Source organism: Dendronephthya gigantea, unplaced genomic scaffold (assembly GCF_004324835.1).
Source record: "Dendronephthya gigantea isolate DGI-Jeju-01 unplaced genomic scaffold, DenGig_1.0 000023F, whole genome shotgun sequence".
Taxonomy (NCBI): domain Eukaryota; kingdom Metazoa; phylum Cnidaria; class Anthozoa; order Malacalcyonacea; family Nephtheidae; genus Dendronephthya; species Dendronephthya gigantea.
The window spans coordinates 1,419,449-1,435,491 of record NW_021163033.1 but is presented as its reverse complement, the minus strand read 5'-3'; the positions used below and the strand labels follow the sequence as shown (position 1 = coordinate 1,435,491).

Below are 16,043 nucleotides of genomic sequence, written 5' to 3'. Positions count from 1 at the left end.
CCAGTCACCTGATATTCGTGCGCGATAATGTTTAGCAAAATAAAAAAATAAATAAAAAATGTTACAAAATGGAGGGTTTTTTGAACAGAAAGTTTTCGAAGTTTTAAGAAATGATCCTAGTACGATCCCAACAACAGCAAATCTCCCTGCAATAAAAGAACATTTCTTTTCATTTCAGGGTGCAATATTTGCCGCCGAACAGGTGAACCACAAGTATATAAAAAGCCAACATTTGAGTGATCTTGTAGCTTGTCGCTTAGTTACAGAGTAGTTTTAAACAAATTTACATGCGTATGAAAAATGCAAAAGTGGGTGGAAAGTAGCCTGAGCGTAATACAGGCTGTGCACAGCCAACCAGAAGCAGCTCTAAAGCCGAAGTTTAAAAATACTTTATGGATGCACAATTTTCCTGCGGTGCGTCACAGGCTTACCCCAGGCATATGTGAACCAGGCTATAAAATATGCAGCAATATTGACATTACAACATATGAGGGACGAAGCGTCGAAAGGATTTGTCTATTTTCCTAAAACTTCTACTCGTAAGGTTACCCAGAAAACTTGCTTTATCCCATCAAATGAAGTAAACGAAATACGACAAAATCGAGTGAAATTTGCGATAAAGGATAGTTTTGTTTTTAACTGCTATGCTTAATATATAATTACCTGTAAGAATTAGTTATTTTATGATTGTTTTGTTGCCTGTCAATATGATCAATGTAATAAATTTCTTGCCGTAAAAAGACTAAGCTATAATAACTTTAAAGACAAAGATGAAGTTTTAGGCTCTGTGCACACGGATGTCGTATAATTTGAGCGTTTTCAAATCGTTTTTATTTATAGTCAGTTTATCGTTTTCACATCCTGTCCACTCAATCCAATATGCTCAATAATAATATGTTAAATTATCATTTTGTAAATTGACGGTGTTTGTAACCGAGAACGCTCGAAAACGTTACCGTGTGCACATACTTATTACTTTCCTAGCATTTTTAGAACGGTTAAAATAAATTGTTAGAGCTTTTTTGGCCGGCATTGCTATCTTTATTGATATGGAAATCTGATGCCGCATATTTTCACTTTGTCTTTGATGTAATTACCGGCATGCAAATTAAAGCTAATGGGCGTCACAGTATGAAAATCATTTAGTCCTACCGAGCTTCACGAAGACAAACATTTATTCTTGCAGTGTAATCCCAAAGGAGCGAGGTTCATTCACAACGTAACGATGTTTTCGATCATATCCACATTCATTTTCATCTCCATCGGCTTTAAAGCAACACTAGCGGCAGAGAATGGCTATGTTTTAAGTGATATCACTGAAACAACTCCACCTTGTAAAGATGCCTCGAAGATTATTCCCAGCAGCGATACGTGCGCTGGAATTGTAACCTACCAGATGCCAGATTTCAGCAAGTTTCAGTATAAACCCGATCTATCGTCTATCCGCAACCTTATTCCAACCATAGACGAGAGTTTAAAGAAAGTGGGCGCTAATGCAAAGTGCAGGGACGTCTACAAGAAGTATTTTTGCCAACTGGGCTATCCTTTCCATTGCGACGAGGATTCTATCGGAGCCAACGTTGACGAACTCACAGCTACTTGTAAAGCAGCCGGAAAGGAATGCCCTGCTAGCTTGAATACAAACTGCTCTATTATCACTGATAATCCGGACTTAAAGCAACGATTTCCTCGCAAGGCAACATGCGTCCCATTTCCCGAACTGAAAAATGATCCCTACTCTTGCGAGGGAAACTATAAGGTAAGTGATCAAAGAGCTGTTTCGTTTAACCACAGTTTAACTATTATTATATAATACCATCTAAAAAGGCGGGCATTGCAATTGTCAGTGCGGAAAATCGTTTAGTGTTTGTGAAACGGTCGCCAAGTGGCAATATTCACTTCGACAATCGACATATTTTTAGAAACTCTTAGTCTTAGGCACATTTTTTTGTCGCTATATACCCACCCCATGATGCACCAGTGACGTAAGCGGATGTCACGTGACAAAAAGATCGCCACGACCACTTGCCACGACAAATTATGACCACGTCTCTGTCGAGCCGAGATAAATTTTCTTTTTATTAGTTTTTCCATGTACATAATTATTAATATGAATACGTATTATAATAAAGATATTTGTGCCAGAGACAATAATAAGAAGATACAAATATCATAGAGGCCCTGTTTCACATTACAATTTCAAAATGTCGGAATGGAGAGAATGGCCATTGGCCAAACGTTTAAAAAAACCTTGTTTTTACTGCATATTTTACTAAATTAAATAAATCTTCTTCATTTGTAGGTGTTTGCCTTAAATGGAACATCTGTGCAAATGGCAGCAGACATGATCGTGACTCAACACAAGATTGTGAAGAACGCCAATCTTTCTGATGCTGAGTGTGAGACAAAAGTTGCCGACGCCATGTGTAAATCTGCATTGCTCGCTTGCTCTCACGACCGTACGAAAATTATAAGTTTTCTCAGCAAACAAGAATGCTACAAGAATGTAGGATGGTAAGCGAAAATATCTTCATATGTTGTTAACACTTGGATTTGTATAATTTTGCAATGTTTAAAATTCGATCCTGTGAACAAATACGTATTCATCAGTAATTTATAAACCAACAAATTCCCAGACACGATGGCGCGACTGATGAGTAACATCATATTTTTCTTTTGGACGTTTGTTTGTGGAAACACCACATGAATTTTGTTTTGCCGAGCTTTCCGAAACAAAGAACGTATCATATTTCCCATAATTATTCAGGTAATTCGATATCAGGGTTGCCCTCTCGAAACGTTGATTTTGGGTTATTTCTTATGTAGACCCATGTTTAAATAGACCCATGTTGGGAACTTAGCAATAATTCTTGGAGTAATATAGAAGATTTTCACGAAAAAACATACTTTTTCCAGAAAATTAAGGCCTTATTCAGCAAAAATAGGCATAAGCTATTATTCTTTACGTGCCTGTAGTTCATACCAGTCGCATTTGCCTGTCAGTTCTGCTCATTAAAATGCAGATCATGCTTAGAATTTTTCGGATTTTTCCGGACACTGATTGTAACTCGTATTCATTTAAACCCTTAGAAACGCAATTATTTGCGAGATAGATAGTTTTTCGTATTTCAAAAAATATAGCTGCTTAATGTTAAAGGTTTGTAGACAAAGAGTTTGTTAATATTACGACTGGACATCAGCTTTAAGGTTTTATAAGGACAACATTAATCAGCTGTGTGTAATTATCATATTATGCGTCTATATGCGACCAAGATTTCTGGTAATGAAAAACGAATATGAGGTATAATTGTTTGATAATATAGCCAGAACTTTGTATCAATCAAGGGTGATCAATCAATCATAAAGGACGAAGCCCTCGGGAAATATCATCACCACGGGAAATATTTCGCCGAATCCCCTCACTCCAAGTTTATAAATGATAAATATCATGCATAGTTGTAAGAATTTGTTGAATGTCTGCTTTTTTACAGCGTAAACAAAACCAACGATGCCAACTTAATACAGAAAGCCCAGGACATGTGTTCTGGATTTCCAGACGGCACGAAGGCAAAGACATATTCCCTTGATAATGTCTACAACAAAGCAACAAGCCTCGACTTTCCGTTCACCGCCATTCTATTCCTTGCTACCTTCATCGTTCAACGTTTCTTCTAAGCTAATATACAAGAAAAATATGTAAACTAGGAATAAACTATGAATAGTCTAGGAATAAACTAGAAATAATCTAGGAATAAACTAGGAATAAAACAGGAATAATCTAGGAATAAACTGGGAATAAACTAGGAATAAACTAGGAATAAACTAAGAATAAACTAGGAAAAAACTAGCAATACTGAATATATGTATACATTAAGTATAAACTAGAAATAATCTAGGAATAAACTGGAAATAAACTAGGAATAAACTAGGAATAATCTAGGAGTATTCTAGGAGTAATCTAGGAATAATCTAGGAATAAATTGACGTTCTTCGTAAAGAGTAACAACTAACAACAATCAGGGTTGCCAGATTACTTTTATTAGCCAAATATTATTATCATAATCGTTGTTTTCCTCGTTTTAAACAAAGAAATAAAAGGGCCGACCACAACAATGTTTCAGTAGCTTTTTTTCTCACTAATCTACCCACCCTGCAACTTATGCCCCCTGTTTACGCTACGCTCAATTTCTCGGCACAGCACGGCTAAAATGTGTACCCGCGTACCAATTTCTTCCGTGCTCGGCTGCTCGACTTTTTATTGGTAGCCTGAACACTAACAAAATTGGGTGTGTGTTGCAATTCAATCTGAGGGTGTTAATAAATTCCATGAAAGAATAATTACATCTATCAAAGAAACTGTGGCGTAGAACGCACGATAATTGGGGGGAGGGGGTAAAAATAAATGGAATAATTGATTTTGAAAACACTTCCACTGGTGGGTAAAAAAAATAAGTTTTTTCGACAGTGATAAGTGAATTTTTCATAGTCAGATAATCAACCAACGACACAAAGTCTGCGATTTGGGACATGGCAGCATTGCCCTCGTTTAGAAATCAAGCTATTGTTAAAATTTGAATGCCTTTTCAATTGCACATATTAGAAAAAGCGTGCCGGCAAACATTAGAAAAAGGAGACCTTTACCTTTAGAAATTGAAATGACGTTTATACACAAGATTTCCTGAGTCCTCGGAATTTGAGAATAACTTTTAATAGCATAAGGAAAAATAACGACCCAAAAATATTTCAATGACTAAGCATACTGTCAGTACAAAAATGGTTCAACTGACTTCGAAGCAAAGAGCTTTTGTAGTCTTAGAAACTTATATCCAGACTCACAGTATAACTGCGGTGCAAAACGTTTTTCGAGAACGCTTTCGTGATCGGAATCCAGCAGTAAAAAGTACAATTTCGAAAAACGTGGGAAAATATTTGAATGAAGCAACGAGCCGTAACTTAAACAAAAGCCAGTCTGGATTCAAAGTCCATCTTCACTTATATAAACAGCCCCTAATCACTCGCACGCTGCGTTAATAATTAACTTTTAATGAACAAATATTTGTTCATGTTTTGAACCTTTTAAGGTCTGTTCACACGATCCAATTTTTTGGATCCAATTGACTTCTGATGGATGCTTTATAGTCTGTTGTCTTGTTATGTATATAAGCAGCAATTCCACTGAAGCCAATGCAGTACTGCTTTATCAATAACCGACTATATTTCATACGTCAAAAGTGAATTGGATCCAACAAAATTGCATCGTGTGAACAGACCTTTAGAACATCCACGCATGCATACTGTACGTATATCACATGTTACGCAATTATGGGCTTAGCAAAGTGCTCCAGAATTCAAAGTATTACATCAATTGTCCGGTGATTTCTAAAGGTCCTTTTTGTGCTTAGTCATTTGTGCTTAGTCATTTTTTCTTATCCTATATTGAAAGTTATTTTCAAATTCCCAGGAGCGGACAATCTTGTGTAAACGTCATTTCAATATCGAAAGGTTTCCTTTTTCTGTTATACACGCTGTAGTTTATCGTTTTCACATCCTGTCCACACGATCCAAGAGGAAATATGCTCAATAATAATATGTTAAATTATGTTTGTAACCAAAAACACTCGAAAAGTCCGTCACCGTGTGCACATACTTATTGCTTTCCTGGCATTTTTAGAACGGATAAAATAATCGTTAGAGCTTTTTTGGCCGGCATTGATATTGCTATTGATATGGAAGTCTGATGCCGCACATTTTTACTTTGATGTAAAATGCAAATCAAAGGGCGTCACAGGATGAAAATCATTTAGTCATACCGAGCTTCACGAAGACAAACATTTATTCTTGTAGTATAATCCCAAAGGAGCGAGGTTCACACTAAACGCAGCAATGTTTTCGATTGTATCCACATTTATTTTTATCTCCATCGGCTTTAAAGCAACACTAGCGGCAGAGAATGGCTATGTTGTTGCTGATATCACTGAAACGATTCCTCCTTGTAAAGATGCCTCGAAGATTATTCCCAGCAACGATACGTGCGCTGGAATTGTAACCTACCAGATGCCAGATTTCAGCGGGTTTCCGAACGCACCCGATCTATCGTTTATCCGCGGCCTTATTCCAATCATAAACAAGACTTTAGCCATGGTGGGCGCTAATGCAACGTGCAGGGACGCCTACAAGAAGTATTTTTGCCAACTGGGCTATCCCTTCCATTGCGACGAGGATTCTATCGGAGCCAACGTTGACGAACTCACAACTACTTGTAAAGCAGCCGGAAAGGAATGCCCTGCTAGCTTGCATAGTAACTGCTCTGATGTCACCGATAATCCGGCCTTAAAGCAACGATTTCCTCGTAAGGCAACGTGCGTTCCATTTCCCGAACTGAAAAATGATCCCTACTCTTGTGAGGGAAACTATAAGGTGGGTGATCAAAGGGCTGTTTCGTTTAAGTATAATAAAAACCAAGTCTAAAAGCCGGGCATTGCAATTGTAACTGCGGAAAATCGTGATTAATTATAGAATTAGTGATCATGAAACGTAGCCAGGCCTAAGTGGCAATATTCACTTTGACAATCGACATATTTTTATACATTTTAGACACGCATTTTTTAGTCGCTATATACCCACCCCATGATGCACCAGTGACGTAGGCGGATGTCACGTGGCAAAAAGATCGCCACGACCAACCACGATAAATTATGACCTCGTGTCTATCGACCCAAGATAATTTATTTTTTATTGGTTTTTCCCATGCACATAACAATTATTGATATGAATATACGTATTATAATAAAGATATTTGGGCTAGAGACAATGATAATAATATACAAATATCATAAAGAGGCCCTGTTTCACATTACAATGTCGGAATGGAGAGAATGTTTTTATGGCATATTGTATAATAAATCATTCTTCATTTGTAGGTGTTTGCCTTAAATGCAACATCTGTGCAAATGGCAGCAGACACGATCGTGGCTCAACACAAGATTGTGAAGAACGCCGATCTTTCTGATCCTGAGTGTGAAAATAAAGTTGCCGACGCCGTGTGTAAATCTGCATTGGTCGCTTGCTCTCACGACCGTACGAAATTTATAGCTTTTCTCAGCAAACAAGAATGCTACAAGAATGTAGGATGGTAAGCGAAAATATCTTCATAGCCAGAAGTTTGTATCAATCAAGGGCGATTAATATTAATCATCAAGGACAAAGCCCTCCGGAAATACCATCAATTCGGGAAATATTTCGCCATATCCCCTAACTCCAGGTTTATAAATGATAAATATCATGCATAGTTGAAAGGATTTGTTGTCAACATTTTTTACAGCGTAAACAAAACCAACGATGCCAACTTGATAAAGAAAGCCCAGGAAATGTGCTCTGGACTTCCAGACGGCACGAAGGCAAAGACATATTCCCTTGACAATGTCTACACCAAAGGCAACAACAAAGCAACAAGCATCGATTTTCCGTTCACCGCCATTTTATTCCTTGCTACCTTCATCGCTCAACGTTTCTTCTAAGCTGATATACAAGATATAGGGAAACTGAACTAGGATTAAACTAGGAATAATCTAGAATAAACTATAGGAATAATCTAAGAATAATCTAGGAATGAACTAGGAATAATCTAAGAATAATCTAGGAATGAACTAGGAATAATCTAGGAATAATCTAGGAATAATCTAGGAATAATCTAGGAATAATCTAGGAATAATCTAGAAAGAATAGAAAGCACGATAATTAGGGGGAGGTGGTATTTATCATTCATCTTCTAAACGATCTTGCAATTGATTTTTAAAATAAATGGCATCATTGATTGATGGGACCATGTCTACACAGGTCGAAGGTGGTTTTCATGGCTACGGGTTTGTTACGCAAAGGTTGCCGAAAATATCTTGCATTTCAAACCCATGCATCAACGATGTCTGTCCGGTTGATCACAGTCCCCAATATTAGTCGAGACTTTCCGTGGGTTTAACAGCGAAAACATAAAGAAAGTTTTGAATTCATCTACGAAATATCTTTGCGCTTTCGGTGGAAGCGATGAATGCATAAAAGCAAATGAAAAGCAAATGGTGATTCAAAAATCATCTACGTTTGTGAAACCAATCTAAGCTACGTGTATTTGGATACGGGCAAAGTGCACAGACGGTGTATGACAGCCAGCGACAAGTGCAACGGGACAGGAATGATAAACCTCGACAATATATTCAACTGCACTCAGTACGAGAATGCAACTGTGAGTTTGTAAAGAATATCCTGACGTGGAAAATGATACATGCCCAAAGCAAAACATGGCTGCGGAACAGGGTGGCTCGCTGGGCTTTAGCCTCACCAATAATTTTTGCGTAATTAGTCTTTACTTTCGAATATTTTTTAGTTCGCTCAAATTTACAAGCAATATTTTTAGCAATTTGTATTTTTTGCTTGCAAGTATATGCAGCGTATCTTATCTTGAATACTATCGTCACTTTTACCTCTTCAAAAAAACTAATCCATTCAAAAAAAATGAGTATTCTAATCTTTATTCGACCATGGTCGAATGTTCCGTTTTTCTGTATATTCGATCATGGTCGAATGTTCCGTTTTTCGGCCATATTCGACCATGGTCGAGTTTGCCGTTTTCCGGCCATATTCGATCATGGTCGAGTTTACCGTTTTCCGGCCATATTCGACCATGGTCGAGTTTACCGTTTTCCGGCCATATTCGACCATGGTCGAGTTTGCCGTTTTTCGGCCATATTCGACCATGGTCGAGTTTACCGTTTTCCGGCCATATTCGACCATGGTCGAGTTTACCGTTTTCCGGCCATATTCGACCATGGTCGAGTTTGCCGTTTTTCGGCCATATTCGACCATGGTCGAGTTTCAGCCGTTTTTCGGTCTTATTCGATCATGGTCGAGTTTACCGTTTTCCGGCCATATTCGACCATGGTCGAGTTTACCGTTTTCCGGCCATATTCGACCATGATCGAGTTTGCCGTTTTCCGGCCATATTCGACCATGGTCGAGTTTACCGTTTTCCGGCCGTATTCGACCATGGTCAATGGTCGAGTTTACCGTTTTCCAGTCATATTAGACCATGTTCGAGTTTACAATTTCCGGTATATTTGACCTCCACTAATTACATGTACAACCACGCTGGTTAAATGGTCTAATAGACTAATTCTGGTCCTATGTGAAGTTTACAGCATGTTTGGTGCTCATATACAAACATTGACAATATAACTATGCTTTGGTTATAATGTCAAATATTTTGACATGGATAACCACGCTGGTTAAATGGTATAATAGACTAATTCTGGTCCTATGTGAAGTTTACAGCATGTTTGGTGCTCATATACAAACATTAAACAATATAACTATGCTTTGGTTATGATGTCAAATATTTTGACATGGATAACCACGCTGGTTAAATGGTCTAATAGACTAATTCTGGTCCTATGTGAAGTTTACAGCATGTTTGGTGCTCATATACAAACATTAAACAATATAACTATGCTTTGGTTATGATGTCAAATATTTTGACATTGATAACCACGCTGGTTAAATGGTCTAATAGACTAATTCTGGTCCTATGTGAAGTTTACATACGCCGTTTTCCGGCCATATTTGACCATGTTCGAGTTTACCGTTTTCCGGCCATATTTGATGCTTGCAAGTTGCAACTTTATATAGATGTTTGCATATGAGCACCAAACATGCTTGAAACCTTACATAGCACCCGAGAATTAGACCATTTAACCTGCGTGGTTATCCATATCAAAATATTTGATATTAAAACCAAAGCATGGTTATATTGTTTAATGTTTGTATATGAGCACGAAACATGCTTGCAACTTTACATAGCCATAGGACCTACTATTTCCCAATAATCATTGAACTGAGAAGCATTTGCGGCCATATCAAAGGCCATCATATTCGCAGCTGTTATAATCACCAAGGTTTGTAGGAAATGTGGTGGTCCTGGTGGAAGCACAGTCGGTCCCAGTCACTTGATATTGGTGCGCGATAATGTGTAGCAAAATAAAAAAATAAATAAAAAATGTTACAAAATGGAGGGTTTTTTGAACAGAAAGTTTTCGAAGTTTTAAGAAATGATCCTAGTACGATCCGTCAACAGCAAATCTCCCTGCAATAAAAGAACATTTCTTTTCATTCCAGGGTGCAATATTTGCCGCCGAACAGGTGAACCACAAGTATATAAAAAGCCAACATTTGAGTGATCTTGTAGCTTGTCGCTTAGTTACAGAGTAGTTTTAAACATTATATTGACGGGCGAATTCATGGCTTTAACGTTAAAGAACAGGCTTTACGAATGCTGATCTCGACTAAAAGCTAAATGTGAAAGAACTTGAATTACATTTTGGTACTTCCAACATGAAGAAACCCAGTGATGAAAATATAAACGGTGGTTTTTAATACCAGAACGCTCGCTTCAATTCACACGTTTTTATACAGTTCGTTTGCATTTTATTGATATTTTATCTGCCTTTTTATAAATTTTATTGCCTCGTTTTATTTCAACAAGAGATCGGTTTTCCTGAAGTTTAAACATTTTTCCTATGAACAACTTTTATATAAATACAGTACACAAAATTTGAATATAGCTGTACTTTTATATGCAATATCAATGTGCTGTTCGGAGACAAACCGAATTGATGTTGAAACGGCAGACGACACTGTTGAAGTTCGCAAAGGTCGCTGGCTTCGAATTATTCATAGAAATCCAGATGGCATTCCAGGAGAAAGTCATGTTACTGGAAATGCAGTGCATTCTTCTGTTTTCCAAGTGAATTCGTGGTTGGTAAATGGTGTTGAGAATCAGCCTTTCACCATTATGAATGATAACCATGGCCCTGGTGAAAGAACCAACAAAATTGTTATATTTTTCATCCATGGAGTAGGGGGAAGTTCGGAAATTTGGAATGAACAGATTGAGCATTTCACAAAATTGGGATATGTTGTTGTTGCGTCAGATATTCTAGGACATGGAGGTAGTTCGGCACCCAGGGATGCATCGAGTTACACATTCTCAGAAATTGCACTTGATATGTTTGCAGTGTTCGATCGATATCGTAGCGACAGGAGAAATATCTTAGTTGGTCATTCATATGGGTAAGAACTCTCCTGAGATTCAAAGTATCATTATATGGATTATTTATAGATTTTTCACAATATTCCATTTCTTATTGCTTTATCTATTTTACTCTCTATTTTATTCTATTTATTTCAGTTAGATAATGTCACATTCAATAGATCTTAGAAGTACTTACATTGCAAGTTTCACACCAGGTTAATGTGGCCCTACATATTTCCCACTTTGTAATGATTTGTCAAGCTTTATCATCTAATACCATTTCACCCATTTATCGATCTTTTAAGGGTACCTAGTGGTCTTCCACCCCTTCCTCCCAAGACCTTTACATGCCCAAGAACAATGTATATATAATACAATGCATATACTGATAATCTTTTGGTTCGAGATCCATCTCACTTCTGCTTTTAAAAGCCGCGGCTACACAACCAAGTTTTGTTGGTGATATTCTCTTTCTAGTGAAGAAAGGAAACTAATTTGCTATATATGACCAATAACATACACCAGGAGAAGAAAATTGCTTTCAAAAATTGCCCGTCTAGCCACAACTTTATACTCATCAGCCCCACACATTTTTATTCACCTTTTATTAAAAATAATTAACTTAATAAATAATTGAAAATCCATGATTTCACCTTCAATTTTTTTTCCAATCTACTACATTTTAACCCTTTCATTCCACCTTTATCAACCTTGCATACCTAGTATGTATTGAGATCAGGGGCTAAACAAGGGGACACTGATCTCTATATGGAGGCTTGAAAATCCTTGAACCTCTGAAAAGTCTTGACCTATATTACAATTTACCAAGTTCTACCACCCATTTTGTATTTTCAATGATAAACTATACTATCAAGATTTGTCACTTTTTCAGCTGTTCATTTTGCACAAAGATTGCGTCTGAACGACCACGTCAGGTCTCCAAGATGATCTTAATCAGTGGTGGTGGACCTGTGCCGTTAATTCCGCAACCATGCCAGCTCTTCTGTCTGCCCTCCCTCATCCTCGCTTGCTTAAAACCCTTCGTGGTCTGGTCGTTTCGCAGGTAAATTCACGAGTAACGTGCTTGAAATAGACTGCCCTATCTATTCTTTGCGCCTGCCGTATGACCTAGTGATATCAAAAAAACAATATTAAACCGTTCATACGTTTTGCAGAATGGGATTTCACGCACACACGTCTCGGAATACCATTCAATCGTCGGGTGCTTTCGAAGTTCCATCGTACGTTCTTCGGGCCACGATGATGGGACAGGTGAGATGAATATTTTATGTCGAATTCTTTCATTTCAATAAATAAAGTTCGTACCGGTTTTGCAAACCAAGAAATCCCCAATCATGATTCCGTAAATTTGAAACTGAATGTCTTCAATCACTTGGTTAAGGGCACTACATTAGTTCATGAACTTAAATTACAATCGTGGCTTTGCTTCTTCAGACGTGGAACGAGGGAAACGAGGAGTTTCACTCCGATCTCATGGTTGCGACATTGTTGATTTATGGTAACCATGACAACTTTGTTACCTTGGACGAGGAAACTCACATGCACGAGGTATGGTATTCACATGCATTAGGGATTGTATACACATGCATGAGAAATGATATTCACATGCATGTGGAATGGTATTCACATGCGTGAGACTGAATGATATTCACATGCATGAGGAATGCTATTCACATGCATGAGAAATGATATTCACATGCATGAGGAATGGTATTCACATGCAGGAGGTATGGCTTCACATGCAGCTGTATGATATTCACATGTATGAGGAATGGTATTCACATGCAGCTGTATGATATTGAGAAATGCTATTCACATGAGGTATGGCTTCAAATGCAGCTGTATGATATTCACATGCATGAAGTATAGTATTCACGTGCATTAGGGATTGTATTCACATGCATGACACATGCATGAGGTAATGACTTCACATGCAGCTGTATGATATTCACATGCATGAGGTATGGTATTCACATGCACGAGGTATGCATGGTATTCAGACGAAAATCGTAGCAAAAATTCTAAGTGTGCATGTGCGCCCTAAGTCAAAAAGTCCATTATTCCGATTTCATTCTAACTTAGACAATTTATGGGTCAACACTGGAAGTGCTTGAGAATGCTGGCCACATGGTTATGTTAGAATGTCCAGATAAGGTGAACGAGCTGATCCTGCAATTTCTTCGGCGTGATGATTCCACACAATCCGACATCTTGCTCGCCAACGGCAGTCGCCCGGGATGTTCCACAGTTTCCGAGGCAAAGAATACGGCAAGTACAATACACGATTCACAACTTAGTCTACATACGCCTTCAGATATTTAAAGAAATCAGTTGCAATAGCTGCAATGTATTCTCGTCCTTGTTAGTCGGCCTTTCCTCTCGCGGGAAAAAATACCGCAGAAAATACGCCTGGCCAGCAGTCTAGGACCGAACAAACTCGTTTCGAGCTGAACTTTCGTATTGTTTGTACGAAAATTCGCCTTTTACGGTTTTATGAAGGCACCGATCTTAATATGGAACCTGGAAGAGAGAGTTTTTTTGCCATAAAAAAGCGACTCGTGCGACAGTCACATCAAAGTTGTCGGAGTTTTGTTTACACGTGGCTCGAAAAGTTCAATATGACGTCTTGTTCAATGTGATCAATGTGATCAAGAAAAAGATAAATGTGCCAAATTTACGACATTATTTAAAACCTATCGCAAATTCGGGTGACGCTTACCCAGGTGGCTCTGTGTTGGGATCCGATGAGCCACCACTGCTTCCTTTTCTCGAAAATACTTTGTGAACAATTTTTCGTACGGAAATCTATCGTTTTCGTGTTTCGTGTTGACATTTGCGAGGTGGTGTCAGTCTTCGTGGGAGAATCTTGATCTTTTGTGCAGACTTTGACGTAATCACGGGTGCCTCGTTGTAACAGTTTTTACGTAAGAAATCCATTCCTGCCATCTACCGTGCGTGAGCACGCTGCGTGCTAGGGACTTTCTCTTACGTGCAAGAACACGAATTTCCGTGTTGGTTTTCGCGTAAACCGGAGCTCAGGCAAGCAACGGTGAGACTGGGAACGAAAGTAGGAACATCGGGATTTTTGGTGTGTTCTTGGGATATTCAAAAATGTTTCTTCGGAATTGCATACATTTACATGTGACACCCTGACACTCCTCTTTTTCATAAATGTACAGAAGGTATTTTAAAATTGTGAACGCAAGTAATGGATATAAAAATCTTTTTAATATTAATATATGCAGACATGAAATGCGATAACTAAAGCGATATGTTCTACATACGAAGGTGTCTATAGGTAGTATAAAATTATACAAATTTTGTTTACATGCTTTGCTGAATTCTGAACTACGTACATTTTGCATACAACAATACTTAACCATTACTCATGGACTTCTGGTAATTTAGCAACTTGCATTTTACTTTGGGCAAGTTTTGGTCCATGGAAATCTTTTGAGGAGATATTTTTCTCAAAAATAATAATATAGTGTATGCATAATTTTTATGTTGGTCATCGCAAGGCAGCCATATTTAAGGATTCAAATTAATTATGATAATTAATTATAACAAAGAATAATTTAAAAATGTACCCTATCTAATACAGTCATTAGATGTAATGAAGCCGGCTCCAAGGTATAATATTCTATATACAAGATTATATATTACAAATATTATTTAACAATTATGATATATCCTTAACAACCCTTTTTGTCCGTTGTAAGTTCATATTGGAGCTTTTCTTAGCGATTCGTTGTCGGTATGCAATCGAAAAATCGCCACTGAACGCTTCTCGGTGTGACCGCTGGTCGAGATAAACGTGGTTGCGCGTATGGCGTCAAAACAAGTCGCGAAGGTTTGTTTACTTGGCGACCTGCGCGTGACCCGAACTCCCGCTGCATGGATAACCACAGCTACACATGGTCGTTCGTGGATACGATGGGATAGGGTAGGGTGATATGGAGGGATATGAATAGTAGTAGAAGGCGGGGAACGGCATGGGTGCAGGGGGCATGATTCGTGGCGAGGAAATCGGTTGAGTTTTGGGTAGTTCTTGTTTTCTCAATCTTGCGCGTCTGTTGGAAAACCATACCTGTGAAAAAGGTTAATTTAATGATTAGTTCATGATTTTGTGTATAGTAATGCACAAATTACGGACAGTATGCATAGCACAATTTATTTGCGTTTTCACTATTAATTGACAATGATGTGTAGCGGATTCTAGTTACATTCTGTGGGGATCCAAAACAAGCCAGTAATTCTCATATCCGATGTTGATATCGTTCAAATCGAAACACAATGGCCCGAAATTTTGGATGACCACGCAGCCGAAACGATATGAGGGTCGAGGGATAGGAAGGGTACCACATAATATATTACTGGTGGTGACCAGGCATGTGGTTGCTTTTGGTTTTAACTCAGTGAGCGGGTAGTCATGAGAGTATTCAAGCCTAAAATACACGTGATGTTTTTAGCGCCTGAAAAAGAAAAAAATCTTACCTGTATTCTTGCTTCGGAGAGCTTGATTCTTTGAGCAAGTTCTTCCCTCGTGTACACGTCCGGATAATGTGTCTTCTGGAAAGCTTTCTCAAGCTCTTCGAGCTGATTTGACGTGAACTTGGTTCGTGATCGTCGCTGTTTTTGCTTCAGTATCAGATGCTCGGCGTGAAAGCGCATGCCCATGGTGGTCTCGCCATAGTAACTGGAGTCTAGAATAAGAAAAAACGAAGTTTTGTTTAAATTTTAAAACTCTTGATTTGAATGAAAGATTCTACTTTTGGTTTTTTATGCAACTGTGGTTAGTTGGTTAAATAAAGGAAGATAATAACTTCACAACTCTAGTGTTTCAGGAGATCATCAGGCATAGTGTATATCGACAGGGAATATTGTATCCCTTTTGACTGGAAGATTTAACTGGCAAATCAGTTAAATTTCGGGTTGATTTGAT

At 38.1% G+C, this 16,043-nt stretch overlaps 4 protein-coding genes across 6 annotated transcripts in view; 3 read left to right on the top strand and 1 right to left on the bottom strand.

Annotated features, from left to right (window-relative positions):
* Window positions 1–1,131: 1,131 nt before the first annotated feature.
* LOC114522583 lies at window positions 1,132–4,289 on the top strand. The gene is made up of 3 exons (XM_028543315.1): window positions 1,132–1,759; window positions 2,303–2,514; window positions 3,492–4,289. Exons 1-3 carry the CDS (start codon window positions 1,226–1,228, stop codon window positions 3,673–3,675), a joined length of 930 nt encoding a protein of 309 aa, XP_028399116.1. The 5' UTR covers window positions 1,132–1,225; the 3' UTR covers window positions 3,676–4,289.
* A 1,465-nt stretch (window positions 4,290–5,754) lies between these two features.
* On the top strand, window positions 5,755–7,828 carry LOC114522582. The gene is made up of 3 exons (XM_028543313.1): window positions 5,755–6,417; window positions 6,921–7,132; window positions 7,322–7,828. Exons 1-3 carry the CDS (start codon window positions 5,884–5,886, stop codon window positions 7,515–7,517), a joined length of 942 nt encoding a protein of 313 aa, XP_028399114.1. The 5' UTR covers window positions 5,755–5,883; the 3' UTR covers window positions 7,518–7,828.
* A 2,208-nt stretch (window positions 7,829–10,036) lies between these two features.
* Window positions 10,037–14,351, top strand: LOC114522579 (protein ABHD8-like). The gene is made up of 5 exons (XM_028543309.1): window positions 10,037–11,115; window positions 11,970–12,140; window positions 12,253–12,349; window positions 12,533–12,646; window positions 13,181–14,351. The coding sequence occupies exons 1-5, from the start codon at window positions 10,631–10,633 to the stop codon at window positions 13,418–13,420; spliced, it is 1,107 nt and encodes a 368-aa protein (XP_028399110.1). The 5' UTR covers window positions 10,037–10,630; the 3' UTR covers window positions 13,421–14,351.
* The window catches only part of LOC114522580 (paired box protein Pax-3-B-like), a 26,599-nt gene continuing 24,860 nt past the window's right edge, over window positions 14,305–16,043 (bottom strand). For all 3 annotated transcript variants that reach the window (XM_028543311.1, XM_028543310.1, XM_028543312.1), the window contains exons 3-4: window positions 15,596–15,804; window positions 14,305–15,188 (exon numbers count right to left, since the gene is read on the bottom strand). In XM_028543311.1, the coding sequence (XP_028399112.1) occupies window positions 14,958–15,188; window positions 15,596–15,804 (440 nt within the window). In that variant the 3' untranslated portion in view covers window positions 14,305–14,957. The remainder of the gene's footprint in view (window positions 15,189–15,595; window positions 15,805–16,043) is intronic.

Excerpts from the sequence above, each read along its gene's own strand:
- LOC114522583 (XM_028543315.1), top strand. The coding sequence starts at position 1,226 with ATGTTTTCGATCATATCCACATTCATTTTCATCTCCATCGGCTTTAAA. Across the intron at positions 1,760-2,302 it reads CTTGCGAGGGAAACTATAAG|GTGTTTGCCTTAAATGGAAC; the intron begins GTAAGTGATCAA and ends CTTCATTTGTAG. Across the intron at positions 2,515-3,491 it reads TGCTACAAGAATGTAGGATG|CGTAAACAAAACCAACGATG; the intron begins GTAAGCGAAAAT and ends GCTTTTTTACAG.
- LOC114522579 (XM_028543309.1), top strand. The coding sequence starts at position 10,631 with ATGTGCTGTTCGGAGACAAACCGAATTGATGTTGAAACGGCAGACGAC. Across the intron at positions 12,350-12,532 it reads GGGCCACGATGATGGGACAG|ACGTGGAACGAGGGAAACGA; the intron begins GTGAGATGAATA and ends TTGCTTCTTCAG. Across the intron at positions 12,647-13,180 it reads AGGAAACTCACATGCACGAG|ACAATTTATGGGTCAACACT; the intron begins GTATGGTATTCA and ends ATTCTAACTTAG.
- LOC114522582 (XM_028543313.1), top strand. The coding sequence starts at position 5,884 with ATGTTTTCGATTGTATCCACATTTATTTTTATCTCCATCGGCTTTAAA. Across the intron at positions 6,418-6,920 it reads CTTGTGAGGGAAACTATAAG|GTGTTTGCCTTAAATGCAAC; the intron begins GTGGGTGATCAA and ends CTTCATTTGTAG. Across the intron at positions 7,133-7,321 it reads TGCTACAAGAATGTAGGATG|CGTAAACAAAACCAACGATG; the intron begins GTAAGCGAAAAT and ends CATTTTTTACAG.